This window comes from Rhipicephalus microplus, chromosome 9 (assembly GCF_043290135.1).
Source record: "Rhipicephalus microplus isolate Deutch F79 chromosome 9, USDA_Rmic, whole genome shotgun sequence".
Classification (NCBI taxonomy): Eukaryota; Metazoa; Arthropoda; class Arachnida; order Ixodida; family Ixodidae; genus Rhipicephalus; species Rhipicephalus microplus.
This window is the reverse complement of record NC_134708.1, coordinates 79,316,810-79,344,076: the sequence shown is the minus strand read 5'-3', so window position 1 is coordinate 79,344,076 and position 27,267 is coordinate 79,316,810. Positions and strand designations below refer to the sequence as shown.

Below are 27,267 nucleotides of genomic sequence, written 5' to 3'. Positions count from 1 at the left end.
CCCAGTCCTTGAAGCACAACAAGCCTCCTGGCTTGCCACACTCCGTCACCAGGATCTATCCATATACAGAGGGACCTATTGTTCCCCACACCCAGGTCTTCAAGACCATTCCTCACTTCCTTGGGGACACTGGACTGGACAACCAACTATAAAAGCCACCTGTCACACTTTGGTCATGGACATCGTTTCTCTTCTTCTTCTCTCTTGTCCACTTCTTTAATGCCCTCACCCTATTCCCCTACAGGCGCCGAGCCGTGCTCCCAACTAGGGCTGCAGAAGCTGCGTATTCAACCGCTCCTTCTTCGCCAGTACACCCATTCAGGCAGTACTAGACAAGTGCTGCTTACCATAGCTTCAAAACACAGCACTTGCATGCCCTGCCTCGTGAAGCTGCTAAAGCTGGCAAGCGCATGCTACAAAGGATTTCGGCATTCCACTGGTGCCAACGAGAACCACACACTGAATGACTATTTACCGGATGCAGCCACTGTGCCTCACAATTTCTCTCGCCCTCACCTCCCATGCTTACCAACCATAGCTACATGCTCCAAGTATTGACTTTTAATTGCTGCGCACTCTACCTTTCATGATCCACAAAAATGAGAGCCTCTGATATCGTGTCCCTTACTTTTTAGAAATCGCTCCAATTCTGATTTCAATCATGTAGAGCCCGCTGTCAGTGAGAGCACAAGAAAGCACGTACAAGTCGATTTAGCTGCCACTCATCAGGGCAAGTGCAGGCCCGAAAAGGAAGCAGTGAGGCACTGGCATGCGGGCTGCCACACCGCCACTGGAACTGCCGCAAAAGTACAAGACCGGAACTCTGCCAGATTTCAACCATGCTCCGAGGTTGAATGTTGGGGCACTTGACATCAATGAGCTGAGCATGCCAGGAGACTCTGTAACCGTAGCCTTGCTAAGCAGACAGTTTAAAGCATTCCATGAGGTACACTTGACGAAAGAAGCTTCCCATTCTAAATTCTTGCATGAGGAGTGTGCTTGACAATATTGGCAGTTTTACACAAGTATTATCGTTTAGTTTCTTTACTTACACTTTCATTCGTTTTGAATTCATGCTTTTTTATTATTTGTTCTTTCGATAAGTTTCTGCAAGCATGCATAAATGAACAAACATCTGCGAGTTTAGCATGCTCCTTATGAAAGATTTCCTATTCATTCCTTTTGCCTGAAAAAAGTCTGGGAGCGTGGCTGAGATCTGGCAGTGTTGCGATCGCATATCACCTGCAATTTTTCGTTGTAAGTTTGTTGTCTGCTGTGGCAATCCCTTAGTTCACCTTGTTTATTTATAAAAAGGGCTGCTGGCACATTTCTTGCTGCCCATGTCAGTTAATCTGGCCTAGATCTAGTTAAAGCTCCGCGGAAGGAAACAGGGACAGCAAAAAAGACGGGGACCACTTCGATTAGCTAAGTTGCAAAGCTAGCAGTTGGGCGTGCGTTTGGGTTGGTCACACTTTATCTTCATTCAAAAGCAGGCTTTGCGTAAGTCCTTATTGGAGTGCGGTAAGAACCAGCTAAATCTATCGTATGTACCCAACAGGTTACATAACGGTGAATTTATCATCAGCCTATTTTTGCATCCACTCCCAGAACAAAGGCCTTTCCCAGCAATCTCCAGCTATGCCCGTTCAGAACTAGCTGATTCGAAGATGTGTCTGCAAATTCTCTAATTTCTTCACACAACTTTTTTTTTGTATTTGCCTCGCTACTCGCTCGTGTCAAACGGGATATTGGTAATTAGTCTTTTACAGTGAAATAGGATATCAACCTTCTTTTTCTTTTTATATCTCTGTCTTCCTGTCTGTTAATCCTTTGAGTGTTCAATTTTTCTAGGGAAAAAAAGCTTTCTTAGATCGTCAAATCACTTTTTGCAGTTTTGGAATGTATTAAATGTGTAAAGTTGCAAAAAAATGGTACAAAAAATTAGAAACAGTTCTTTTTATGTCAGCATTACTGAGACCTTCAAAATGTTGTATAAGTATGGTAAGAAACGAAGAAGGAGACCCGGACCCAATCGTTTGGCTACATCCAAGGTCAACGGAACAACTGCTCGAGCCAGCGACCCTGACTCAAGCTCGTGCCCGCGACTCCTTTTTTCATCTTTGTAACACTCCCTCAGTCGACAAAGTTGCACACGTTTTAGAAAACATTGAGTGAGTCTGCAGGAGTTGTTAAACGGTGACTGAAGGGCTTTGCCAATGACGATGGGAACCATGGAAGGAGGCGATGGCTTCTCTTGTGGGAGAAGTCGTCCATCATCGCTGTAATGGTCATAGGACTTAGGGGTCACGTTGTGAGCCATCTTGAGGTTTTCGTCATGTGACCAGATGAGTTCGCATCCCTGCTTGGCACTACTGGTTGCTTTAGAATGACGCAAAAACTCCTGCTCATGAATTTTGCACTTCTTGCATGGCTTTTTGTAGTCGGAGGTGCCTGATTTTGGCCTGCTGTCATAGACTAGCAAGGTTTCCCTATAAGTCTCGTACTTCTTTGGATTCATGCTCGTGAGCCGTAGATGGCATTGCTTATGATGCCTCTGTAGTTGCTGCACAATCATTTCGTGCTTGACCACTTTGGGAGTCAAGTAGTCTTTAGCGTGAGCTTGGTCTGCTGGTGAATCCAAGCTTAATTATTACTCTGGGATCAACAATGATTCTTTTTCCTTACTTAATGAGGCTGGCGATGATGTCGAAGCATCCTTGTTCCGTTCAGTAGTGACCTCACCAAGGACGGGAATTTCGGCCTTTTTCGAAGGCAGCAGAGGTTCGTCGACGTGCGCTGTTGCTGGTAGCGGAGTCTCGTCAGTCTGGGCCTCGCAAACAATGGCACACACGGAGCTGACGTTTTCAGATGCATGACTCCGAGTCATGGCGGTGATTTTGGAAACATCGCTGCGGGAGCATCCCGACGACTTGTCGATCACAGTGTCCCTTTTTGCGATAGTCCTCGTTTGTACTGGTTCTCTGCATAATGTACATGGCGTAGCGCTGGAGCTATGTAGTGTAGTGATGGTACATCCAGCGCAGGTCTCTGACATGAGACGCCATCTTCTGGTATTTGGCAATGTCGTAAGCGGTCGTGCTGTACATATACTTAGTTGAGTGTGGCTCGTACCAGCGCTGCTGCTCGCCGTACCGATTATCGACTTGCTTGGGCTGGGTAGAGACGCTACCGCCAGGATCGAGCTTGAGGAGCCTTTAGGGCAAGTAGTAGGGCTCCACATGTCGTTGCTCACGAGGACTGTTCTGCAGGTGGAAGGGGCCGCGCAACAGGCCGTCCGTGCGTTTGTCCGCTTCGTCTGGGATAAGGAATTGCCGTGGCGAACTGCAGCTCAGATGGTGGGAAACCAGGTCCTTGTAGTCGGTGCGCATGGCGCAGTTGAGGCTTCTCTTGGTCATTGAACTCTCCACAGCGTGCCTTCTGGACGAATCCTCGCACTGAAGCGCCGTAAATTGCATGGAAAGCAACAGATCTTGCGGCATGTAGCAGAAACTCTTTCAGCCGGTGTGTATTGATTCGAGGCAAGTTATCTACAGGATTGTGTGGGACGAACTGCATAGCCTGGGTTAGTGTGATGTGAGGTACTGGCATTGCAATCAGGAGGCCGCGAGAAGGTAACGTCACGGCCTGCTGGGACGATGAAGCAAGAGAGGTCTTGAGGCTGGTTGTTGGTGAAGTCGTGGCTTGTTGACACGTTTAAGCGAGAGGAGTCGAGAGGCCAGTTGAAGGCGAAGTCGCAGTCTGCTATGACATTGAGGTGAGTTTGACTGTCAAGTCTCGGCCTGCTACGGCGTCGAAGCGAGAGCAGTCGAGAGGCCGGTCGAATGTGTAGTTGTGGTCTGCTCCATTGTGAAAGCGAGAGGAGTCAACATGCCGGACAAAGATGAAGTTGCTGCCTGCTTCGACGTTGAGGCGAGAGGGGTTGAAAGGCTGATCGAAGACGCCGCCGCAGTGGGCTCCGATGTGGATGCGAGAGGCTTACTGGGTGCAGTGGTAGTAACGGCAGCTGATGCTGGTGGGATTCACGACCACGGCTCGGTTGCGCGGCGAGCTCTCCCTTGACTTTGTCCTCAAAATCACTAGCTACGATCAGGTCCGCTTCTAAGTCTGTCTTCGTAGTGAAGGTAAGCCTAGATCTCTCTGTCGACGTTCATTAGGTGGGCGCTTTTTGCGATGATAATTGTGAGGAGCTCTTTGAGCCTGAGAGCGGGGATCGTTGAGTCGGCTAGAAGAGTGTCGAGCACCAAATGGCCTCCGTGATGGCGGCCCGGTAGAAGCAGCGCTTGATGTTGAGTCGATCCATAGGTGAGAGTCTAGGGCCAGACGACCAAGCGGGTATTGGCACCAGAACGCAGTGTAAGAAACAGAAGGAGACCCGGACTCGATCGTCTGCCTACATCCATGGTCAACGAAACAATTGCTCAAGCCAGTGCCTCTGGCTCAAGCTCGTGCCCGCCACCGCTTCTTTCTCTTTTACTTGTTACAAGTATTTCAGAACGTGGTGTTCCTTAAAAGACAGAACTATGCAAAGTGCCTTATCGCCTTTTGCACACCTAACATACATCGCTGCTCTCTTCTTGGAGCCATGAGTTGTGCTGACAAACACACAGCATCTTCTCTGCATGTGGCTGCCATGGCCAGAGTAAATGCAGTAATCCAGGAGAAGGGAAATGCATCGTTTATCTCAATAAAAGAAGCAGAGCAGTTCAAATGAACATGGAAATCAACTTCCACCGCCTCTGCTAGAAAATGCCGATAAAAATAAAATTCAGGTTTCGGGGGGGGGGGGGGGGGCACGCTTTTATTGCCAACAGGCTGGAAAACCTAAGCCATGAAAGGACGTAGCCCATTGGCGTTGCAGCAGATGGCACGACGTGCCGACGCTAGAAATGAGTTCTATTTACCTCCACAAGAAAATAGAATCATTTTTAATGCTTGTAAGTCCTGGGAGGTGGCAGCACTTCTCTGTGAGCATCCATTGTCATTGCGGCATGAAATTTGAATTGGTAGGTGGAAAACTTGCCTTACGGCAGTGTCTTTGTCGTAAAAGTACGTCTTCGACACTCTTGGACAGAAAACTGCCGTGCATGTTCAGCAAGAACACTGAATATGCTAATATTACAAATAACACTGTCTATTCCACCACTGGGTGCATAGCTCTTATTTTAATAATCTTTAAAACTCTGCCTTATGTAAGAACTGCTAGAAAGCAGTGATTTTACTTTCTTTTTGTTAGTGATAACACTAAGCTGCTGATCTTAATGCTCTTCACAGCATTTACATTCTTCTGTAAGCTTCCTTCTCGTCGTCCTGATTTCCTGTCGGCAGTCAGTATAAACTATTTCCCACGGTTCTTGACAAAGCTTACTCCAAACAAACAGGTATATAAGGAAGTTTTTTTTTTAATATGGAACACTTTCTGTTTTTTTTCCAAACAAAAGTTTTATATTTATTGTGGAAACTTGGACAGGCTGGTGAGACATAATTGGATATAAGAACAGCGTAAACGACAAATATTAACGGACGCAGCAAAGCAAAAACGAGCCCTTACAGGCGCTTCAATTTAAATATGAGTTATGCAGCACTGGTGTCTGTTATCTTCGTCAGTCATTGTCTGTTGCACTGTTCTTATATTCAGTGCCTTTTCAGTTTTACAGAAAGTTTACATGACAAGGTGGCTGCAGTGATATAAATATTTTAGACAGTGCAGCAGAAGTGAGCAGTGTACCGATCTCGTTGCGATGCTGACACATGGGTGGTTGAGGCAGAGGGACTAGATGCATTAATGTTGTAAGGATGAATCGATAAAATGATTTAAATTTAAGATCAAGCGCCTTCTGCCCCATTGTCTGAACAAGCTCAGAGGCCACACATGGATCCTGGCTACTCTTGTAAACTTTAGTGCGATCTGTGCGATCAGCTGACCAATTTTAGTCGGTGCGCCTTTCACCAGCACAGATATGTGTAGCATCTTCTAACATGGCACCAGAGAAATAAGCTGCTCTGTCACTTGCAGTTCCAGTAGTGCCAAGATAGGACTTAGGTTCTTTTTACAGCAGAGTTGTGGTCGAGGTTTGCGGTGTGTCATAGATTTAAAATTATCATCGGGTCATGAACCAACGCTCGCTTCCTTTGATTCTTCTTCATCGCTTTCCTCTTTTGCTTTGCTATCAGGACATGTGCGCCGATATGTGTGGCGAGAGATTATACAATCACTCTGATAGGGGAGGGAACGAGTATAGAGAAAGAAATTCTTGGTGACGAAAAAGTGTTTTGGTGAGGCGAGATTCAAGCCTGCATTCTCACAATTCGACATGCTAGCGTCACAACCACTGAACTATCTAGGCACACCAGCAGAACATAGCATAGCCTTGTTCGATATAGCATAGCACAGGGGTAGGAAAAGGGAGTATGGGCCAAAAGGACAGTTGCAAGTGTGAAGTGGAAAGAAGAATGAGTACAGAGAGAGAAAGAAAGCAATAGAAAAAAAATTATGGACTATCTCTTCGAAGAGAACCATGGTGCGATGCGAAGAAGCAGCTGTGCACACGCTGTTGAACCGGCTGAAACGGGCATCGACGCGGGTGCTGGAAGAATGGTGTCAAGCGAAACTCAGTGTAGCCTTTACTCGAGTAAACGTTTCTTTGAAACGCAAAGACACGGGAGGTGGGTTGGATTTCGTGTAAGTTTCATTGCAGATAAACGAGCCGAAAGTGTGTTTCCACTGAACGTGCGGTCGAGCGTTGTGGGTGGTGGAGAGGGTGAAGCGAGCGGACGGAGGAGCAACACCACCTAGTTGCATTGGAAGGAGCCAGCAGCTGCCGTGGGTGAGGGAAAGAGTGACGTCAACGTGCAGCTGCAACTTGACCTACTTGGCATCATTCCAACAACTGCGGTGGGGTAATGCGGTGCGGTGGCACGGAGACACGGAGGGACAGCGTTATTCAGGCTAGTCAAAGAGCTGCTTTGCATCTAATAAGAATGAGTTAAAAAGATAGAATTGAAGACAATGACTACGGAGAGAGGGAGAGTGAAAGACAAAGATAAGAAAAAAAGGCAGGAAAATATGTAAAAAGAGATACACAAATAGACATAGAGAGACAGAGACCTATAGAAAGACACAGACTGAAGATATAGAAAACAGCCAGCATAGCGCGTCTCTCATAATCATATGGTGGTTTTGGGACGTTAAACCGAACATACCAACCAACCAACAGCCAGCATTGCCAAGTATACCGTAAAATGCAGGAAGAGCCTCTTCCATCAAAACGTGGAATGTGCCATGACACGCAGTGCTCGAAGGCAGCTTTGCACCTGCTGTGCCTGTTGTCATGTGTTTGTAGTAGGCAGTGGCAGGCTATGGTCTGGGCGGAGCCTGTGCGCTGCAACGTTGCTACAAGTGCCTCAGTATGCCGACGGCGCCTGCCGCTGTTTATAAACATGGATTACCGTACAATGCTGAGCCAGCGCCCCCACTATGGTGAAAAATAATCTGGCCAGATTTGGGAGGGGTCACTTCTCAGACCAGTCATTGGCAATTATTTGTTGCTTATTTCAGATCTCATGAAAAAGGGAGGGGGGTACTTGCTCGGCATTTTAGGGTATGTCTCTAGCAAGGGGTAGGAGAGGGACAGGTAAGTGGGTAAATGCCTAGTGAAGACGAGAGCAGCTGGGTGCCCACCTGATCTGTTCTGATGCAGCATTGCGTGATTTAGCGCAAGCTGCGCTAATCTTTTTTGTTCACTTTTACAATTAATGATGCCATACCAAAAGGCCCACGGTGGCACTGCTATAATAAACGATCCACTACACCATTGGTGAAATTACACAATGTTGAATTGAAAATAATAATTCTGAAGACACTCGATGTCAGGGACAGCTAGAGATCAACCCCACTAGTTCACCCTCACTGGCTGTCACTTATGTCACTGAGCTCAAAATTTGGATTGTCTAGGTGCACTAAACACATACCTACAAGGGCTGAAATCACAAGCACATACATACCATGTTTCGGAAACACATCGAAACGTGGATGATAAACTTGAATTGATTTGAGGTTTTCAATTTTGTTATACCCAGCACCCTACTGCACAGATTTTCGAAAAATGGAGTGTTATTATTCAATCATGTATGAGTAACAGGCTAAGAACACGTGTCTTCTCGGTATCACTGAACGACACTACGGTGGCCCTCCATCTCGCAGTATTGTTGGCGAGTAGGAACTCTCTAGAGTGTGAAAACACGTACCAGATTTAGGATATTACTCTCGAACATACTTTTGTGGCCACATGGAAAATTCTCGAATAAGATTTAGTTAAGCGCAGCGCATAATCCAGGTTTTATTTTGTAAATGGAGGCTTCTCACGATATCTATTCAGTGAGGTGGTCTCACAACATGCGGATTTTTGGTTGCAGAACTTTCCTTCTGCAACTAATGCAAGACGTAAGAAACAAAATGTGCTGAACCTTCTCGCTTGTTACAGCAACAACATTTAGTTAGCGTTGCAATATAACATCAAATAACACTGTTCCTTTGACGCTATAACTCCAGTATAGACAGGCAGTAGTTCTTGTCACGTGAAAACAACAAAACTTCACCACTTGATGTTATGGCACAATGTTACAAGAACAGGACAACACAATACAGCCATCACTCGTCACCACAACCTAATCTTAACACGCTCACTATGGCATGCCTTTTGTTGGTCTGGTTTTATATGCGGAGTTACCACTGGAGTGGGGCATGTAACTATGCCTCTTATCTTTTGCTCCAATGAGGTGGTCCTGCCACCTTTGGGGCATTTATTTGAAAGATGCAAAGCTGTTTTCCGCCTTCTTTGCGTGAATCGATGCTTATATACAAAATGCTTGCTTAAAAAAAGCACGTGAAGTTCGTTTCTGTGATAGAATTCTTCGTGAGGTAGGTAGAGTTGAAATTTAGTAGGAGCATTAACAAACGACTTGGTGCTGCCACATTTGAAGCAGATGTTTGGCATGTTTATTTAAGAAATACTAAACTGTTTTCCGTCTTTTTTTTTATAAATGAGTGTTCAAATACAAAGTGCTTGCCATGAAGAAACACATGAAGTTAATTTCTGTGATATGTTGGTTTGTTTCTTTCATGCTGTGCTTTCGTTCGCGTTTGTAAAAGGCACGAACCTTTATTAGGCGTGCTGTAAAGTTTGGGAGCAGTCAGGAACACTTTTACACTTATTATTTTAAAAGCTACTGGAAAATTTTGCAAGTAATGCGATGGAGAAACGTGCCGCCACTCAACTTCTTAGAAACAATCGTGCTACCTTGCATCCAATGCAATAGACAATATATATTAGTTGTAATTTCAATCTTCAGACAGCTGCACAAGATCGAGAGCTTTGGCGCGTTGGCCATCGTTGGATCATGCCACAGATAGCACAAAAATATTTTTATCGAGTGTGTCGTGGGTCACTGGTGGGTCATAGCCTGTAACATCAGAAGAGTATTATCCTGGGCATGTTTATCCTTCTGCAGCAAAAATTATAGCTCTGCATTCAAGAGTCATAAAGTTACCGCAGCCATGAGCAGATAAATGCACAAACATTCTCAGCCGCATATGGGGAGCTCAGGCCATGACCCAACGATGACCCACAATGCAGTAAACACGTTAATTCAATGTTAACCACCAAATACAACATGCTTCTCGGTGGCCACATAGTCACCTTTGGTGAACAGAGGCAATGAAAATTCTATAACAAAGCCATGACACGGGCACTGCAGACTTCATTAAAAAGCCCATAAATTGATTCAGATGGAAAGCATTTAATAATGCCGACTGGAACCTGTATGTAAAAAGCAATTATTCATGGCTGTAATGATCCAGCAACCTTAGCAATCTTACAAGTAGGCTGGAAAGACATTATTCTCGGTATGGACTTCCTGAGCCAACACAGTCCAGTCGGCAACCGAAGGTCTGTTTGATTTATAAAGCTATCTACAAAATGTGCATTAGTGCCACGCTAAACACCCAGAATCCTTAAAGAATATATAAAATTTAGTGCAAAAGCAGTGCTGCTGGTTATATACTGATTTAGGTTTACAAAAGTGGCTTCTTGACAATGCCATCGAGGTGGCAGGCACTAGGATGCCTGAAAGTGAGATGAGGGCAGGGCAATGACTCTGGTGACTGAAACTGAATATGAAAGTGTTGTTTTTTCAATATATGATTATAGTGGTGTAAAACCTTTTTCTGCAGTTGATGTGCATAGATAATGTGTGAGGAGCTTTCTGTATATATTCCGCTTGTTGTAGTTCGGGTTGCTGGTTAATGTGGGGGTTGGTAATATGCGAGAAAGTATAGTACCTTCTAGTTCTAGAATCAGCACAGCCGTCAGACGTTTTGCATGTCACGCTTGATAATCCAACAGCTGAGCTCTTTTGGTTTTCCCATGTGCTTGCTAGGATTCAAGAGGAATACTACTGGCAGTGCCTGAACACCAACACCGCCCATTACGTCAAGATATTTTCTTGATTTTCGAAAATTCACGAGGTCATTGAGGTAGGCTGGTGAGTTTTCGTAGGTTGTCGAACCACCTTGCTGAGCATTTCAACATATCAGGATGAAGTTGTTAAGGCCCTTTTCATTGTTGTCATAAGTGGATTGTTGTGGCTACCTGTTGCCCCACTATATTGAAAGCCTGTTCCTAAGTAGAGCAACTAAAGACTCAAAATTCTTTGTAAAGAACACCTTACTATAATTGGTCACCTGGAGGTCCTAATTATTGACATGGAAACGGTATTTACAACTCAGCTTACTTAAGTGATCCTGCACCACAGCCAAGCTAACACCTGAGAACAACCACCATTATTAACAGACAAATCGTTTTACTAAACCTCTAAAGAAGACTTTCACCAACATGTCAGCCAGGTGCAATAACATTGAGCAAGATAGGGGTGTCAGGAGCGACAGTCATGAGATTGGAAGATGAAGACGGCGAGATTCAAAGAAGCACAGGCGCGTGCTTGGAATGTTCGAGAGAACTCAAGGCACGAGAACTGATTCGAAGAACGAGGAGGTGGGGCGCTGGCATTGTTGGGGTGAACTCCGAGGCGGAAGGTCGCATCGCTTGCACGCACCAACGAGAGTAACAGGCGTTGAAATCCATTGCCTGAGACGCGGGCGTTCTAAGGTGGCTGGCAAAATTGACGGTGGTTGAAAGGAGTCTCCTCGAAGAGACAGCAGACACGTCCTGCAAGGACGAGTATTGCTTGCGCAAGCCCCCCTCGTAAGTTAGCCACTCAAGGCAATCCCCGGAGTGCCACGTCAACAATGAAACGTCACGCCAGGGGAAGCAGTTGACAGTGACGGTAGACCGAAAGGGACCTATAAGCATCAGTGATGACGGCCTTTCTTCATAAATGAGCTGTTTGGACACTCTGGTTTTTGAACGAGTTCATCACGCGGGGCCGCACGTAATCCGTAACAAAGGAACACTGTCCTCTCATGTGTAACCTGTGCTTACAACTCGGCTGAGTGAGAGAACAGTGCTGACTTTGCAATTGGTTTACAGAAGGAACACTGCAATGACTTGCTGCCATGCTATCGAACATCACCAACAAAAAAAAAAAAAAAACTTTACATCTGCAAGATGCTGAGGAAGCTGCACAGCTCACCCGCTTCCGTATCAACCAGCATAGAACCGACATCCATTCAGATGACTTTAGACAAAATTTATTGGAATACCAACCCCGACCCGGCAACTGTGTTTGGGTCTGAGTGTCAGTATGTCAATGTGTTTTTGTCAGAAACTTTTGCAACAATACTTTAGGCAGTGCAAGACACTCCTTTGTTTTTGCTCGCTCGAAATCTTGTACCTGATAGCATTACACAATTGCAGGAGCGCTGAAAATGGCTTGATATTGCCCGTCTAGTGCTCCTTGAACCTTTCTATTTGCTGCAATGGATTCTGAGACTTGATTTTTGTCCTGCTGCATTGATTACATTTAATGCATATATTATCGGCCATATGTTCTGTATGCTACATTGAAATATTGCTTTAATTAAAGGCGGCATTGACATGCATCTCCTTTTAACAGCTAAGCTGTCAAAGCTTGAGGTAAACCGGATGACCACAATAAACTGTCATCATTATGAACAGGTATTTGCACCTCACATTGCCAAGCAACCAGCCAATTAACATCTGGACAACACCTGGCATATCTGCGCATGGACAAAGCCAAGCCTACTGATGACGTCACCACGTCAAATTGAGTTGCGCCTTGTCTATGCTGATCTGAAGCAGGTCACACCAGGACAGAGCGAAATTTCGCTCTGTCCTGCCTAGCAACCGGCTAGCAACCTACAAGGCTAGCTGCATGGCTAGCCTTGTATAATGGTGAACGTGCAGAGCTAGGGGAGACAGGGACGGCGGTCTCAAGGACAGCAATTTGAATACATTCAGAGTGGCGAGCTTTCCATATATTCTGGACATGCTCACTCCCGTCTTTTGGTTGCTGCTTCTTCTGGCTAGCACGCTGGACCCAATCGTCGCTGGCATTGTGATTTCTGTGTGTCAACATGACAAGCAGGTGACGACTAGCTTTGCTGTGCCAAATTTTGCATGACTTGGTGCAAACTTACCGCAGTTGAACTTCTTTTTTTTGTTTTCATTGTGTCTGGGTTTGACTGGTTAAAGCTGTCACGTGTTATTACTTCGTGTCAGCCTTACAAAATGTATCAGCATCATCTCATGTGATTTGATTGATCTAATAAGATGGCATGCCCAGTCCACATAGTTTAGTACATTTTAAAACTTTCACGAAACCAGCAGTAGCACTGAAATGTTCAGCGAAGCATATATGAAAGTAATTTACGGTATGGGAAATTTATATATGTCTGACGACAGTGTTTGGAACCATCTTTGCACTGTGAGCTTCTCGTATTTCTAGGCTCGACTTTGCCCTACGGTCATGATCTTTAAAGGGGCCCTGAAACACTTTTTTGAGTAACCATGGAATTAATTCACTGGGAAGCATATTACCTCACAAATTGAACGCCGCAACAGTTTTAAAAATCTGTCTAGTACGAGCGGAATCGCAAAGATTTGTCGCACGCTTTAATCACATTCTCTCTTCTCTTGTCCCTACGGAAGTGCTGGAAGATGAGCGGGGAGGGATGGGAGGGGCAAACAAAAAACACTACTTGTGCCTCGTGACCTTGAGCATTTTTTTCTTTTTTTTCTTCAAAAACGCGGCTTTTTCAAAAACGCGTCGCTTGTCCATGCGCATGCGTGGACAAGTGACGGCCTCTTGCAGCCACTTCTGTTACAACCGAGTGCGCCATGTTCAAATCAGTCAATGGCTAATAGGTGGGTTTATTGGGCTTAATTTCATGATTTGTTGAGAGAAAAGAAAGCTATTTTTAGCTGACTTTGATAATTTATTGTGAATTTCAGGCCGCGTGCATCGCTATAATGTTTGGCTCGCGTGTTGTCGGAAGCCTCTACTACCGATCGGCAGCGTTTTCTCACCATGCTCAAAAAGTGTCACAGGGCTCCTTTAACATTTCGGCTTCTGCATTTTTTAACTGTTACATCTATATAGCTGTACGCTGAAACAGTGACTGTACCAGCCATCACAAAGCAGTGTTGCCTCCTTTCTTCTCTGGAGCTTCGCCTTCCGTCTTCATATTATTGCGATAGCAGTTATATGGACACTCTCAGCTGGATTTTGCCATCGGCATCGACATCGGCGTCACTCACTGTATATGTATACGTATTTATATATATATTAATATTCAAAGAAGAAAAATAATCCACAAAAATACTGCGGCGTACGGAATCAAACTTGTCACCTCTGAAGTGTGAGTGCGAGGCGTTAACCACTGATCTACGAAAGAGCACTTCCTTCAACGTTCAAACGGCAAGCTATTCATATCTACCCCTTACCACTGGTGACGTCCATTTCAGGGGAACTGTTATGTTTTCAGCATTACCAGCAAGATGGCGCAATGAGTGCGCGATGCCACATTGTCACGACGCAGCGGCGCGCGCTCTCATCTCCCACGCGCACTTTGCCCTGCGGAGAGAACGAGGGTGGACGCTCACTTGCACGCCCTTATCTCGCGGTGGAAAGGATCGTACGTCTTGGCTGGCTTTGGGCTTTCACTAGAACGATTCTGTTGTAATTACCGGGCGCACAAATGTCACTGCCATTGTTACACATTCTTCGTTTGCGAAAAGGTTTCAGACAGAGCTAAGTAACAACTAAGACGCTTATTCGCGTTCATCTGTACCTGTGAGTACGTTTGGTGCGTCATTTGTGCGTGAGAAACACTGGGCACATTTCGGTCTGCTTGCCTATCTGTGCATGGCCTTCCAATTTGTTGCTATCACGTTCATTTCTTCGTCTTTGCGGCAAAGCTGTGACTTACTTTAGTATTTCACCTTCTCCGAAACTTCATCTTACCTTAATATAGTACGCTTGCCAATTGGGTCTTCTCTAGCCTTCGCTGCCAAACAGAATGCAGATTCCACACAAGATTACATTTAAGTCACAGGGGATGTGTTTGTGCTGAATTGACCATGTTCTGGAGCATCGCATGACATTCGCTGGGTGAGCGCATTTCGCACCACGTGACATTCCCCTTGTAGTCCCGACAGAAACATTTGCCATGGGCTTAGTACTTAGGCAGATCAGGAGGAGCTTCAGGCACATTGGAGAGGGATTCCCTGGTACCCAATATGAACAGGACAGAGTTAAGCGACAATCGGCTGTAACCATATTGTCATAACGTATTTATCAGCACTTCTGTCACTGGGTCGATAGTTGCCTGCTAGTGAACTGTGTTTGTTAAATACGAAATTGCACTCCCACTTTTTTCATGATAAGTTTGTCATTTGTGGAATTCTTTTCTCAAAGCCCTAAGTTTTGACATTGCTTTCAGCATCGTGCCTATCGATATACTTTCTACTGCAGGCTTACGCACAGTTTGTTGTGTAGCCGGGTTGTACGAGCAGTTCAGTTTTACTGCACAAATATTCGTGCAGACCTGTTGCGGATTCTTGATATGTCACTAAATTGTGAACTCCTGTAGCGGCTGATCCTACCTTTGTAAATGGTTAGTTTATCAGCAAAGGGAAATACTTTAGGTGGTGGACACACTCATGTTATAGCAATACTCAATGCAGTTTTACCAGATTGAGGAGCATTTGTCTGGAAGATGCAATCTGTATATGGTGGTGCTTTTAAAGATGACTTAATAAAGCCAAGTGCCTAAGAAATTCTTTTTTTTTTTTTTTGCATCTGTGTGACCTTTGTTTGAAACTGGCCTACATAGTCCGTCTCTGTTGTCATTTGTACTTGACCATTTTTTTTTTTTACCTGTTAAAGTGACCAGCTTCCCCGTGTCATAATATTGCCAAGACTGTACTTGAGCTCATTTTTTGCAAAAATACAGTGTTACTGCTTACAATGGTTATCAACTTTGTCCAAAGGCCAAAGAGAATAAGTGACTTCAGAGACCACTGTTATGCAGAGTGTCTGCTCTAGAAAGCTAAAATTTTAAGCTTTCATTGGTAAAAAAAATACGGCCACGATTCAATGATAGCACAATGTCTAATGTTACGATTTTGCTTGATATAAGTGCATAAAAAATGGTTTAAAGCAAGAAACAAATGCTAACCAACTCATCTGCTTCCAAGTGTTGATGAACAATTTGAGGATTGCCAGCACTAAAACTTTATTCTGTGAGCAAAGATCTTTCAAACTTCACAAGTCCTGGCTTACTAACATAGCGGTGGCACTATCAGGGAATAGATTCTAGTAGAACAATTTGAAAATGTACTTTTGATATTTTATGTGGCTGAGATGATTGTGTAAACAATATATTTAATTAATTATTTCATAAAATGCCATGGCTCAGTGTGTTCTGTGATCAGCATACGTAGCATGGAAGTTTTGCAGTAATACTTTTATTTATTTTTTTATTCTGTCAAGGTTTGCTCTTCGAGGAGCTCGACAATCACGCGGTCTCTCAAAAGGCGAGGAATCGGGACGAATCACCACAGCAAGTTGCCTCACATCTGACAGAGCCCGATCATGCGAATGGGGATGGTGAAAAAACGAAGTCGCTGAGGTCCATGAAGTCTCCAGTGAAGTGCAAGTCATCATTGGCAGATGGCTCGAAGCCATCATTGTCTGACAGGGTGCAAAAGTCAACCTCTTTTTCGAAGCTGTGCACGAGGTTAAGGTCCTCCGGCATTTTTAGAGAAACAACTCGCGATTACATGTACGTGTCACCACAAGCAGGTGATCGAAAAGAGTCGCACAAAGATGCAGCATTCACAACGGTCAGCCCGAAGCCTTCTTGGAGTGACCAACCACAAGAATCATCGGTGTTTTCAAAATTGTGCGAGAGGTTCAAATCTTACGGCATCCTCAAGGACGCAGGCGGCGAACAAGATCAGGTTGTTCCTGAAAGTCGTTCGACCTTCAGGAATGTTTATGAAGGACTGCAGGCTGAACGCCGAAGGCGTGCATTAGGTGGCAGCACACAAGAACATCTTGGCTGCGTAAAAACTGTCGGTGCTTTGTCGTCGGGTGGAGGTCAGGCATTCAACGTAAAGCAGGAGTACGATCATCCCGAAGCTGTCACAACAACTTGTTGTGGCGATGAAGACATGATAAACAGGCTTACAGCAACCATCGCAGGATGTAAAGATTCAAGAGGCGATGTTTTGTGCGAACCAGACGAGCCACATGCGGAGGAGGGCACCCCGTCTGCAGACGAGACAATCTTGGGAGATGATAAGACAAGTAGTGCACGTGACAAGGCACCTCTTTTAGCTAAGAACAACAAACATCCGCACAGCTCGGGGAAGAGTGGAAACTCCACCAATTCGCCAAGGCGCGGAAGAAAAAATGCTGCTCTCAAAAGGCATTCAAGCGAAGAGCCCGAAGACAAAAAACCACTGGGTGAGGACGCTGTAGCCACAGGCGAACAGATCGAGAGAAAAAAAGCAAAATTGAGTAAGAGCCCCTACTTCAAGGCAGCAGGCCATTCTTTAGGTATCAGGATTGGATCTAGGCCCTGGGTGCCCCCACGGTCACCGTACAACCTCGTGCAAGAAAAGCTGTATCAGGATCCCTGGAAAGTCCTGATAGCAACTATATTCCTCAATCGCACTACAGGTAAAGTATTAACATTATTCAGTGCATTATGTAACTACTCTAAATGCTTATTTGAGAAAGTACACTGACACCTCATTATAGTAAAGTCCCATTTTACATGAAAATATGTTCATTATACAGTCAAGCCTGCTTATAATGAACCTGAGCGTGACGCGGCATCCATTCGCTGTATCCCGAAAACCGTAGTAAATGAAACACAGCTTTTAAAAAAAGTTGCGAGTGAAAACACTAACTTTTTGCCCCCTACAGTCCGTGATGCACGTGTTTCGAAGAGCAGAAGCGATAAGGGCGGTCTCGAGTTCGTTTAAAATGGCAGGGTACTCGTTTGCCGAGGCCCGTGGCATAAGCTGCATGAAGCACTGGCTCCAAAGTATCGTCGTTCTAGCAATCGGATTCCTCCAAAGCGCTCTCGTTATGTACTTCATTCACAATGCCCTAATCCATGCACGATTCCGCAGTGTCGGCATCATCATCGGCCGTAATGAAACCATCCCAACAGATGTTCCACTCGCTCTCCCAGGTCGGAGTCGACGACGCGCTGCCACAAATTACCGCCGCAGTTCGGAAGCTTCCGGCTCGGCATCGGGCCCGACGTCGACAAAGTCGGCCTCGCAAGAACAGTTTCGTGCGTATGTAGCCGTCACAGCCGCGCACGAAATATTCACCATCTTTACAGCTGAATACCGGGACACCCGAAGCGGCAAGTTGGCTGCCAGGTGGTCGAGAGCTATGAGCAAGCGCTTCAAAACGCGGCATTTAACGCGCGGATTTTGCTCAAGCCAAGCGGTCACACTTCCGACATTTTGTTGAGCGGCAGGAAAAAGCGTGCTAGTCCTCCCGTCGGCCATCATGACCACACACGCACACCAAGTGCGAGTAAGACGGGCACACACGACACACATGTCAGAACGCGTGGAACAGCTCTGGGCTCGTTTCCATTCAGCAAACGAAACTGATTCGAGCCAGCGTGGTGGGCGTCCCGGAGCGGCGGAGACGGGCAAAGGGGTTGTGATCAAGAGAGGAGAGCAGACTTGCGAGAGAACGGCAAGGAGTTGCGATAAAAAGAAGGGAGGATGCGGCGGGAGGGCAACCTTGAAAACCAAAACACACAGGAAGAAGGCAGGTTGGGTAGCTTGCTTGAAAGGTCCGCGAAACTCGCACGTAGAAAAACTTGGAAAGAGTGCCTGCGCGTGCAGAAGTCAAAGCATGTCCACCTGGATTGGTGCGCGCGGTGGTGTTAGAAAAATCGGCGGCCGTGGTTAAAAAATCTATTTGTTGCGGGCAGCGGGTTTGCGTGGCCTCACGAACTTCGATATTTCGCGATTTGTTCCGCGCAAATTAACAGCCGTTTTCGCGCTTTCGCACGCACGCGGAAAGCATGCTGAGCCGAGTGCGAAGTGAGCGAAAACAAGTCTTAAACACGAAACGAATCGCAAATTATCAGAATCGGTGGGGTAGCGTACGCGCGTGCACTAGACGCAGACTATCGGATACAGTCGGTGGCCGACGATGTTGGCAAATGGTCTGTTCACTCCATGCCGGCGGCGCCAACGACACTACCAGCGATTAAACACAGGGTAGATGGCCGACCGGTCTTCGAAAGATCGGTGAAAGTGTGAAAACACGAGCCTTGTCTGGCGATGCGGGGTGCTCAGAGTAGCGGGGGGACAAAGGACGTAGGGGTGCGTAACAAAAAGCAGTCGGGGCATGGAGGAAGGAAACAGCTTTCCTTCCTCCATGAGTTGGGGAGAGCGGCAACTAGAGGGTCGCGGAGGCAGGGTCGGTGTTCAACAATAAGAATATATGGGCACCTCGCCGATGCCTGATCGGTGGCCGATATTGGTTTCCCGGGAATTCGGCAGACCGCTGACTTCGTTCACTGTAACCGATCAGCGGCGCTCGGAGACGTTCGTTGTAAGTGCAATTTTGTGTCATTGAACCTATGTATATTTTCACGGTCACGTGGATATTATTGGTTTTAAGTGAAAATTCGTTTTAAGTGGGGCCGTTATATGAGGACTCGAATGTAATAGAAAATTTGTTATAAATGTATATTCATAACACTGTATCTATTGCAAAACCAGTCTTCCTTTGCTTCGTTGGAACCAATATTTGGTATATCCGAGTTTGTTACATAAAGGTTTGAGTGTATTAGGATAACAGAGAGCTGAGCTAGTGGGTAAGTATTCATACTAAAAGACTTGGCGTGCAAAAAAAGACTTCACTTTACTGTAACTTCTTTCTTGTGTCTGTGTTTGCATGCACAGCTTTTTGAAATTCCGAGAGAACCACTGCACAGCTGCGATTCGGACTCTCAAGTCTTCCAACAAAAATCTGCACTGTGCTTAGCTAAGTCTGTGGATCTGTAGAAGCTGTAACACAAATATAAAATTCATGTGTTCAACTAATTGCCACACTGCTTGCACATGACAGTGGTTTGTTCGTGGTAGATACCATGCACTAGCCATTGATCTAGCTGAACTGTTTTATGGAAAAATCTCTGCCAAGTTTAGAGATATGTATGTGTAGGATTAGAATTTGTGTATACAGACCCTGATTGCTTGAAACAGCCTGCAAAATTCTGTATTATGTGGTGTATGGTTATGCAAGTAATGATTTCATGTCCTCCACTTATTTTTTGCACCACCCTAGTTGTTTCTTACATAACCTTAATGAAACCCAAATGACAATGAAGCCGAAAGAGGTATTGCAGCAATTATGGTGTAATTGTAAAGCAGTTAAAGTGGGCGAAGGGTGACTTGCTGCCAGTAGCAGCCAAGCCTACAACTTTTGGATAATGCATCCAGTGCTCTGCCAATTTAGCCACAGTTGTAATCGTGGACGTACACCTGGGAGTGTTAGCCAGTGCTATTTGTAGCCATGACAGCGAGTGAGGAACGCTCTTTCCAGCTGGCATCACATAGCACGTGAATTTTTTCAAGCTGGCAGCTAACCAATACATCCTTGCATACTTGTCTTGGCTTCTTGGCTTCATTGTGACTTGGTTTTCGTGAAGGTTGTATCTAACAAAAAACAAAAACAAGTCTTCTATAATAAAAAATTCTACCCTTGCTTTTTTTTTTTACATAAAAGTATTGGCAACCTGCTCTCGTGAATTTTCGTGAGATTATACTGACAGTGCAGCGTTATATGCTGACATGTTTCTGTACCCTGAAGAGCACAGCAGTGTAACTGCAAGTCGCCGTCACTTGCTAGAGATTCGTATGATGCGAGCAAAAGCTTAGTCTGACATCAGAACACCTTTGCATAGATGTCACTATTTTGCCAGTGCCAGTGTGCTTGACGTGTGCCTCTGTGTAGTCAATAACTTATGTCATGCCGCTTTGTGGTTCTCTCCATTGTACCAGCAGTATCAGTACGGTGAGAACCAGAGCCAAACAGCAACGTGCCACTATACCAGTGACGAAAAAGCCTTGGAGCAGAAGTGTACAGTGTCACTGAAGTAGATGTTTTGACCTGCCAGTATATAACACAGCCACTGACGTTACGCATGATCTTCGTGCTCAGGTCACATGACTCTTGCGTGTGACGCCAACTTTAAGTTGTGTCGCATCCTGCTATACAAACATCAACGAAAGAGAGCTTTAAAGAATATATAGAGGCTTAAAGTCATCAGCAGTGACCAAACATAATTCAATTTGAATGTCAGTTGTATCTTTTTTTTAATATGTTGGAATGTATGCAAATCACGTTTGAATGGATCGAAATATTTGTAACATGATCTGGCACAGCCGAGGCCTAGTCCACAGAACTGCTGCTTGCAAAAATGTACTACTGAGTGCTGAGGGAAACTTAATGTTAGGAAATGTTTTACAGACTTATTTGCACCTCAAAGAGACCTGGCTAGGATGTATTACATGAGGCCCGGGTCACACCCTCTGGCTTATACCCTTTACTTTTAAATACCTTTGTTAGGTGGTACTGAAAACAAGTAATAAGCGCAGAGCCGAACCACGAGATTGAAGTAACTAGAAGAATAAGAATGGGGTTAAGCACATTTGGCAAGCACTCTCAAATCATGACTGGTGGATTGCCACTATCCCTCAAGAAGAAGGTATATAACAGCTGCATCTTGCCATTACTTACCTACGGAGCAGAAGCCTGGAGGCTTACAAAGAGGGTTCAGCTTAAATTGAAGACAACGCAGCCAGCAATGAAGAGAGAAATAATAGGTGTAACCTTAAGAGACAAGAGGAGAGCCGAGTTGATCCGGGAACAAACGGGGGTTAAGGATATCATAGCTGAAACCAAGAAGAGGAAATGGAAATGGGCCGGGCATGTAGCGCATAGACAGGATAACCGCAGGTCATTAAGGATCACAGACTGGATTCCCAGAGAAGGCAAGCAGGTTAGGGGGAGACAGAAGGTTAGGTGGGCAGATGAGATTAAGAAGTTAGCGGGTATAAATTGGCAGCGGCAAGCAAAGGACCGAGTTGACTAGCGGAACACGGGAGAGGCATTTGTCCTGCAGTGGACGTAGTCAGGATGATGATGATGATGATTACTGTTGGCCAGTGTGAACATAGGAACTCTCACAATTCAAAGAGAATCAGAGCCACATTCAGTCTATGTTTACTATGCAAATGATGCACTTCACAGAAAGGTGACGCAACGTAATCAAGCACCAAAAATTTACTAAAACGATGAATCGACATGTGACAAGCTACAGTTCGGTTGTTGTTGGCACACGGTGCTGACTGCCAGAGCTTACCAATGTTTGAAAGAACTGCCAATGCTCCTTCCTTAAGCTTAACATTGCGAACAGCGCCGTCACAAAATTGACAAGAAATTCTACACAAAATATTTTCAAATGACTGCATCACTAAGCCATTAACTAGTGCTAATGACAATTGAAGAGCTTGCTTATTTGTTTGTTTCATGAAATGTGCATTTTGGTGTTGTACTTTTATTGCTGTGTATGTAATCCTCTGATTGCCTCAATTATAGCGCATCATATGACCTAACTGTCAGCACTTTTTGTGGTGCTCTACCTCTCTGTGTAATGTTGTTTTTGCTAGCTCAACAGATTTTCGTGTTGACATTGCAGGCAAGGCAGCCATTCCTGTATTGTGGCAGTTCCTCGATCTCTATCCAACTGCGCACGCTGTCGTCAATGCGAACTCTGAAGACATCGCAAACCTGCTGCAGCCACTTGGTTTGCACAGGAAGCGTGCAGACATCATACAGAAGTTCTCCGGTCAGTTCAACCACTCTTTTTGTTATTTTATGCATGCACAGCCGTATCAGTTTGCAAGATGGCTGTTAATACATCACACCCATTTGTCACCGCTATCTAGACATGTGCGGGTACCTTTATTAGTGGCCACTGCTAGCCTTGAAGAATTATCATGAGCTTTCCGCAGAAAGAGGGAAAAAAAAATCTTTTGCAGCAAGTGACACTCCATAATACTTGAATGCAAAACTTGTTCCACACTTGGTAATACATTAAGTTAAGGAATTGCGGACCAAAATTCTTGGAAAGCAGTGTGAGTTGCAGTGTGAGAAACAGAAACATGCATTGAACGGCCGTGACAGTCATTCTAATGCACAGTTCATCCCTACCTGAAGCTGTCCGCACCTCATGTGGTGTTGCATCACCTCTGAAAACAGTTACTTTTGACAGAGTGACGATTCCATGTGATGGTGTAATCATATGGCATCACGATGCCTTCATAATGACATCACCTATTCCTGCAATCCGTTGCATCATTGTGGCATTACATGTCGTCATTAATGGTCATGCGGGTCTTTGTACCACTTCAGTCGCATGCTGTGCTTTGTTGAAGACACTGCTCAACGACACACCTAATGAGGTTGTGGCGGTGAGCAACCTCGCAGACTCGTGAAGTCTCGGTTTCCCCAGAGAGAGTGATTTGGACACGACCGCCACGATCAGAAGTATTTCAATAACTGAATCGAACGGCAGCGCGCGCAGGCTCATCGCTGCGGCCTTGTGCAAGAGCAAGCGGCTCGCCTTCTTTGCAATTGTGATGCAGCTGCCGCTACTGAGGCCTCTCTTCCCTAGAAAGGAGGAAAATCTGACAAACGATCAGAACTGCAGGAGGCACGATATGTCCTGCGTGTGGCATAGAAAGGCAGTGATCCAGAATGCGGTAGTGTTACATCGGTTACATTGCGTGACGGCGGGGCCGATGGCAACGTTTCTTTGAAGAATGCAGGCTTGAGTTGTTCAAGAGCGATTGTGTCAGACTGGCTGTTGAAGTTGATGTCAAATGTTGACGAACGATGCTCCAAAACTCCATATGAGCCGGAGTAGCGTGGTTGTTGTAGCACAGTTGCGCACGAAAACGTTTGTAGCTGAGGTGAGCTGCAGAGACATGTAAGAAGCTCTCGCTTCGTGCGGGTGTGTAGACACAGCGCGTATCTGCTGAAAGATGTTTAGTAGCAGTTCGGAAATGTTGCATCCGAAGAGTGGCACAAGTTTTTTTGGCTGGGGGGATAAAAAAAAGTTGCATGGCAGGCGTAGTGAACTGCCGTAGACCAGCTCTGGGACATGAGCAGCCCAGGTCGTTTTTGATGGCAGCTCTGATGCCAAGCAAGACGAGTGGTAGTTGGACGATTCTCTTCTGTGGTGATTTATGTGCCATGAGGGCACATAAATCACCACAGAAGAGGATCGGATGCCAGGGAGAACTTCAGAAGACTAGCCCATTTGTTTGTTGGTAGTAAGAGGCCATGCGGAGGCATGTCTCGAGAAACTTGAGGAGTTCGTTGAAGAGCGCCGAATCAAACTGCCGGCCGCGATCGGTGACTGTAATAGATGGGCAGCTGAACCTTGAGCGCCATGTCGACATGAAGCGTGCCACAACTGTAGCACTGATATGTCGGCGATGGGTGTATTTGGTAACCGTGTGCAGCGGTCGATGCATGTCAGTATATAGCTGTAGCTCTTGGAAGGTGGGAGAGGGCCACTGGAAATTTTCGGCGCTTCTTGCTTCACCTGTGCCGCTTGCCGACCGCTGCAGTGGACGCACTCTGCCGTTCTAGTACACTCTAGTTACAGGAACTCCTGCGGAAGCAGAAGGATGACAGCTTTCACAAATCATAAGAAAGAATTGTGGCATTGCTATCAATTCTCAGTGTTGCTGCAGAAAAGGTATATCTGTGTGAGCTTTCCAGATGCTCGTGTGCTTCAATTTGGGTACACTTAGGAAAGACCAGGTGGTTAAAATTGGTCTGGAGCTCTCTATTATGTCCTTTGGCAACATTATATTGTGATTAAAGTACAAAAAGCACCACAATTATTTGAAGAGTAATAAAACTATAGGTGCAGCAAGGCACCCATTGGATGATAAACTTCAAAGATTTCAACGCTCTCATGTGCGAATATACATTTCTTTGTCATTTGGAGAAGCAGCCGAGGTACACCAGGTAAGCTGTATCCTCCAGCTCTGTTTGTAAAGAGAGCAGTTCTCTATTAGTATTGTGGTTCAATAAAACAGATCATGTCTTCTTTTTTACTTCAATTCCCTGCGTAAAAAGCAACATTTTTGTTGCAAGAAAGCTCACAAGATGGAGGAAGTTTCATGTGACCTCATCGGTCTCGGTGGGCTTTGGATTGTCAATTAATCTGTCCTCACACTGCAATCTATTGACCTCCTAGATAGCTCGGACAACAGAACAACAAGCCCAAAAGAACATTAGCTATTGGCTCATGTTTTGGACCAAGATGAATTCTTATTCATTATGGAAGTTTTTTTTTTTTTTTCTGTGAAATCGATCAAGACCTTCTTGTAGTCTTGCGCTGGGAATGGGTGGTAACCATCTTTTTTCTCTTTCGCGAACTTTGTTTGATGAATTTGTACGGCGTCCTTATTGAGTCAGCACATGCACGCCTTATGCCAGAAGCATTTTGCTACTGATAATGATCTAACTATGAGGGCACGATTTCTCTGCAGAGGAGTATCTCACCAAAGAATGGCGCTACCCGGATGAGCTCCATGGCATTGGGAAGTATGGAAATGACTCGTACCGCATCTTCTGCGTCAACGAATGGAGGAAGGTGAGGCAATATCATATCTGTTGTGACCTAGTGTATTAAAACACCTTGCGTGCAGTTGTGGCCTTTATTTTAACATTAAAGGTCTCTTTTATGGAAGTAACAGTGCTGTAGTGGAATGATGGTTACAATGCTTGATGGCCGATCAGAAAGTCATGGGTTTGATTCTGGTTGCATTGGTAGTATTGGTCACATTGGTCGCATTACAGTGGGGGCAAAAAACTAGAGACATGCATTGTGTGATGTCGCGTGCATTAAAAAAAAAACGATGGACCATCTCCCTGAAGGCAACCCTGATGGGATGCGAAGCAGCAGTGGTGCGCCCAGAGCTGACCCGGTTGAAACGGGCATCGACGCAGGTGCTGGAAGAATAATTTAAAGCAAAGCCTGGTGTAGCGTTTACTCGAGTAAACGTTTGTTTGAAACGCATGGACGCAGGAGGCGGGACACGTTGAAGACGCTTGCGCTCGGCTTTCTTGGCTCGCGTCTATTGGTGTTACCCGCACGCTATTTGCGTTCTCGAATGTGATCCGTGTTTTTGACTCGCACCTCGTCGGTCTCTCTGGTCTTCCACTGCCGACGCTTGTGTTCAGCTTCCTTGGCTCACGCCTCATCAGTGTTGACGTCGCCATTCGCGAATGCGATTAGCTTCGCTAAGCCTCGCAACGCCGGCGACAGCTGGGAAAAGTACGCGCACACTCACACTAGCGGGAAGCATGCGGTGACGGCGTCCAGCTTGTCGGCGTGATCACGCAGCAAGCAGCTGTGCACTGTCCACATTGTTGGCGCGGCGAGATTCTCGAGGGGCACGCGCATCATCCGGCTCACGGTTTCTTCTCTCCGACAGATGGAGAGAGGTGGCGCAGTTGAGATGATACCCACGTGAGAAATGGGCTCGAGCATTGCGAGTGGTGGAGAGGGTAAAGAGAGAGAAAGCTGACACATGGCGAGCTTGCGATAGGGGAGGAAGGAAGACGTCACCGCGCACAGTTAGAAGGGCGCGAGCTACTTGGCACCACTCCAACGCCTGCGGCGAGCGGAGCAGTGCGGACGGAGGGACAGCGTTACACAAGCTAGTCAAAAAGCTGCTTCGCATCTAAAAACTTCAGGTGTCCAAAATTGTTCGGACTCCTCCACTGCAGCGTCTGTTCTAGCCTGAATTGCTCTGTTGTGTCAAACACCATACACCAATCATCTATCATTAACTAGCTCTCCCAGTTTTTGAAATTAGGAAAAAACAACAATATTATCATTATTCATTATTATCAGTATAATTTGTTTTAGCCAGAGTGATGGGTAAGAGGTAATGAGGCCTGCTACTCTCAAAATGGTAAGGGTTGGGATAGAGTAGGGTAAGCTGCAGAAAAGTGCCTAGAGGAACTCAAAGAACTTACAATTAATAGATCTCAATGGGGGTGATATGCTCATGTCACCGGCAGTCGTCAGTGACTTAACAGTACTTGAAAAAACTAGATAAACAAGGATAGTTATTCACTTAACTGTCATCAACTATCTTTGTCTCACTTTAGCACCCTTGTGCAGTATTAAATTATATTTTCTAGGCTTGTGCAAATAGTGAATTTCAGGTTCGAAGCGAAATTTAAGAGATTAGTGGTCTTGGTCAAATAATTTCAAATCAAATTCAAACAGTATATATCACACAAATAAAAATGGGCATATGTGTCATGACCTTAGCTAACCTGCACATTATTTTTTTTTTAATTTGGAAGAAGACCTGTGCAAATGCCTTTTTTTTTTAAGAAAGTGGAAACAACATTAAATAGTAGCAAGATTTTACTTTCAGTAGAATGCGGATGATAAAATGTAAAATATGTTAGGTTTTAAAAATCACTTAGAGAACACAAGCTGGTGCAACAATCTTTAAAACAAAAAAAGTCGCGGCATATCCACGGAGCGTAAGATGATGAGTGGGGCAAAGCGGCCGTCCATCTCTCCACTCGTCTGCCTGTTTGTCCATCCGCTCCCATCACATTAGAGCACGCATCGAATGGACACTTCAACCTACTCATTATCATTCGCTC

The 27,267-nt window shown here is 45.4% G+C and overlaps 1 protein-coding gene across 2 annotated transcripts in view; it reads left to right on the top strand.

The window, feature by feature from the left end:
- The window catches only part of LOC119163183 (uncharacterized), a 56,700-nt gene that overhangs the window by 10,106 nt on the left and 19,327 nt on the right, over positions 1-27,267 (top strand). For both annotated transcript variants that reach the window (XM_075873926.1, XM_075873927.1), the window contains exons 2-4: positions 15,991-17,184; positions 22,253-22,402; positions 25,125-25,228. In XM_075873926.1, the coding sequence (XP_075730041.1) occupies positions 16,134-17,184; positions 22,253-22,402; positions 25,125-25,228 (1,305 nt within the window). In that variant the 5' untranslated portion in view covers positions 15,991-16,133. The remainder of the gene's footprint in view (positions 1-15,990; positions 17,185-22,252; positions 22,403-25,124; positions 25,229-27,267) is intronic.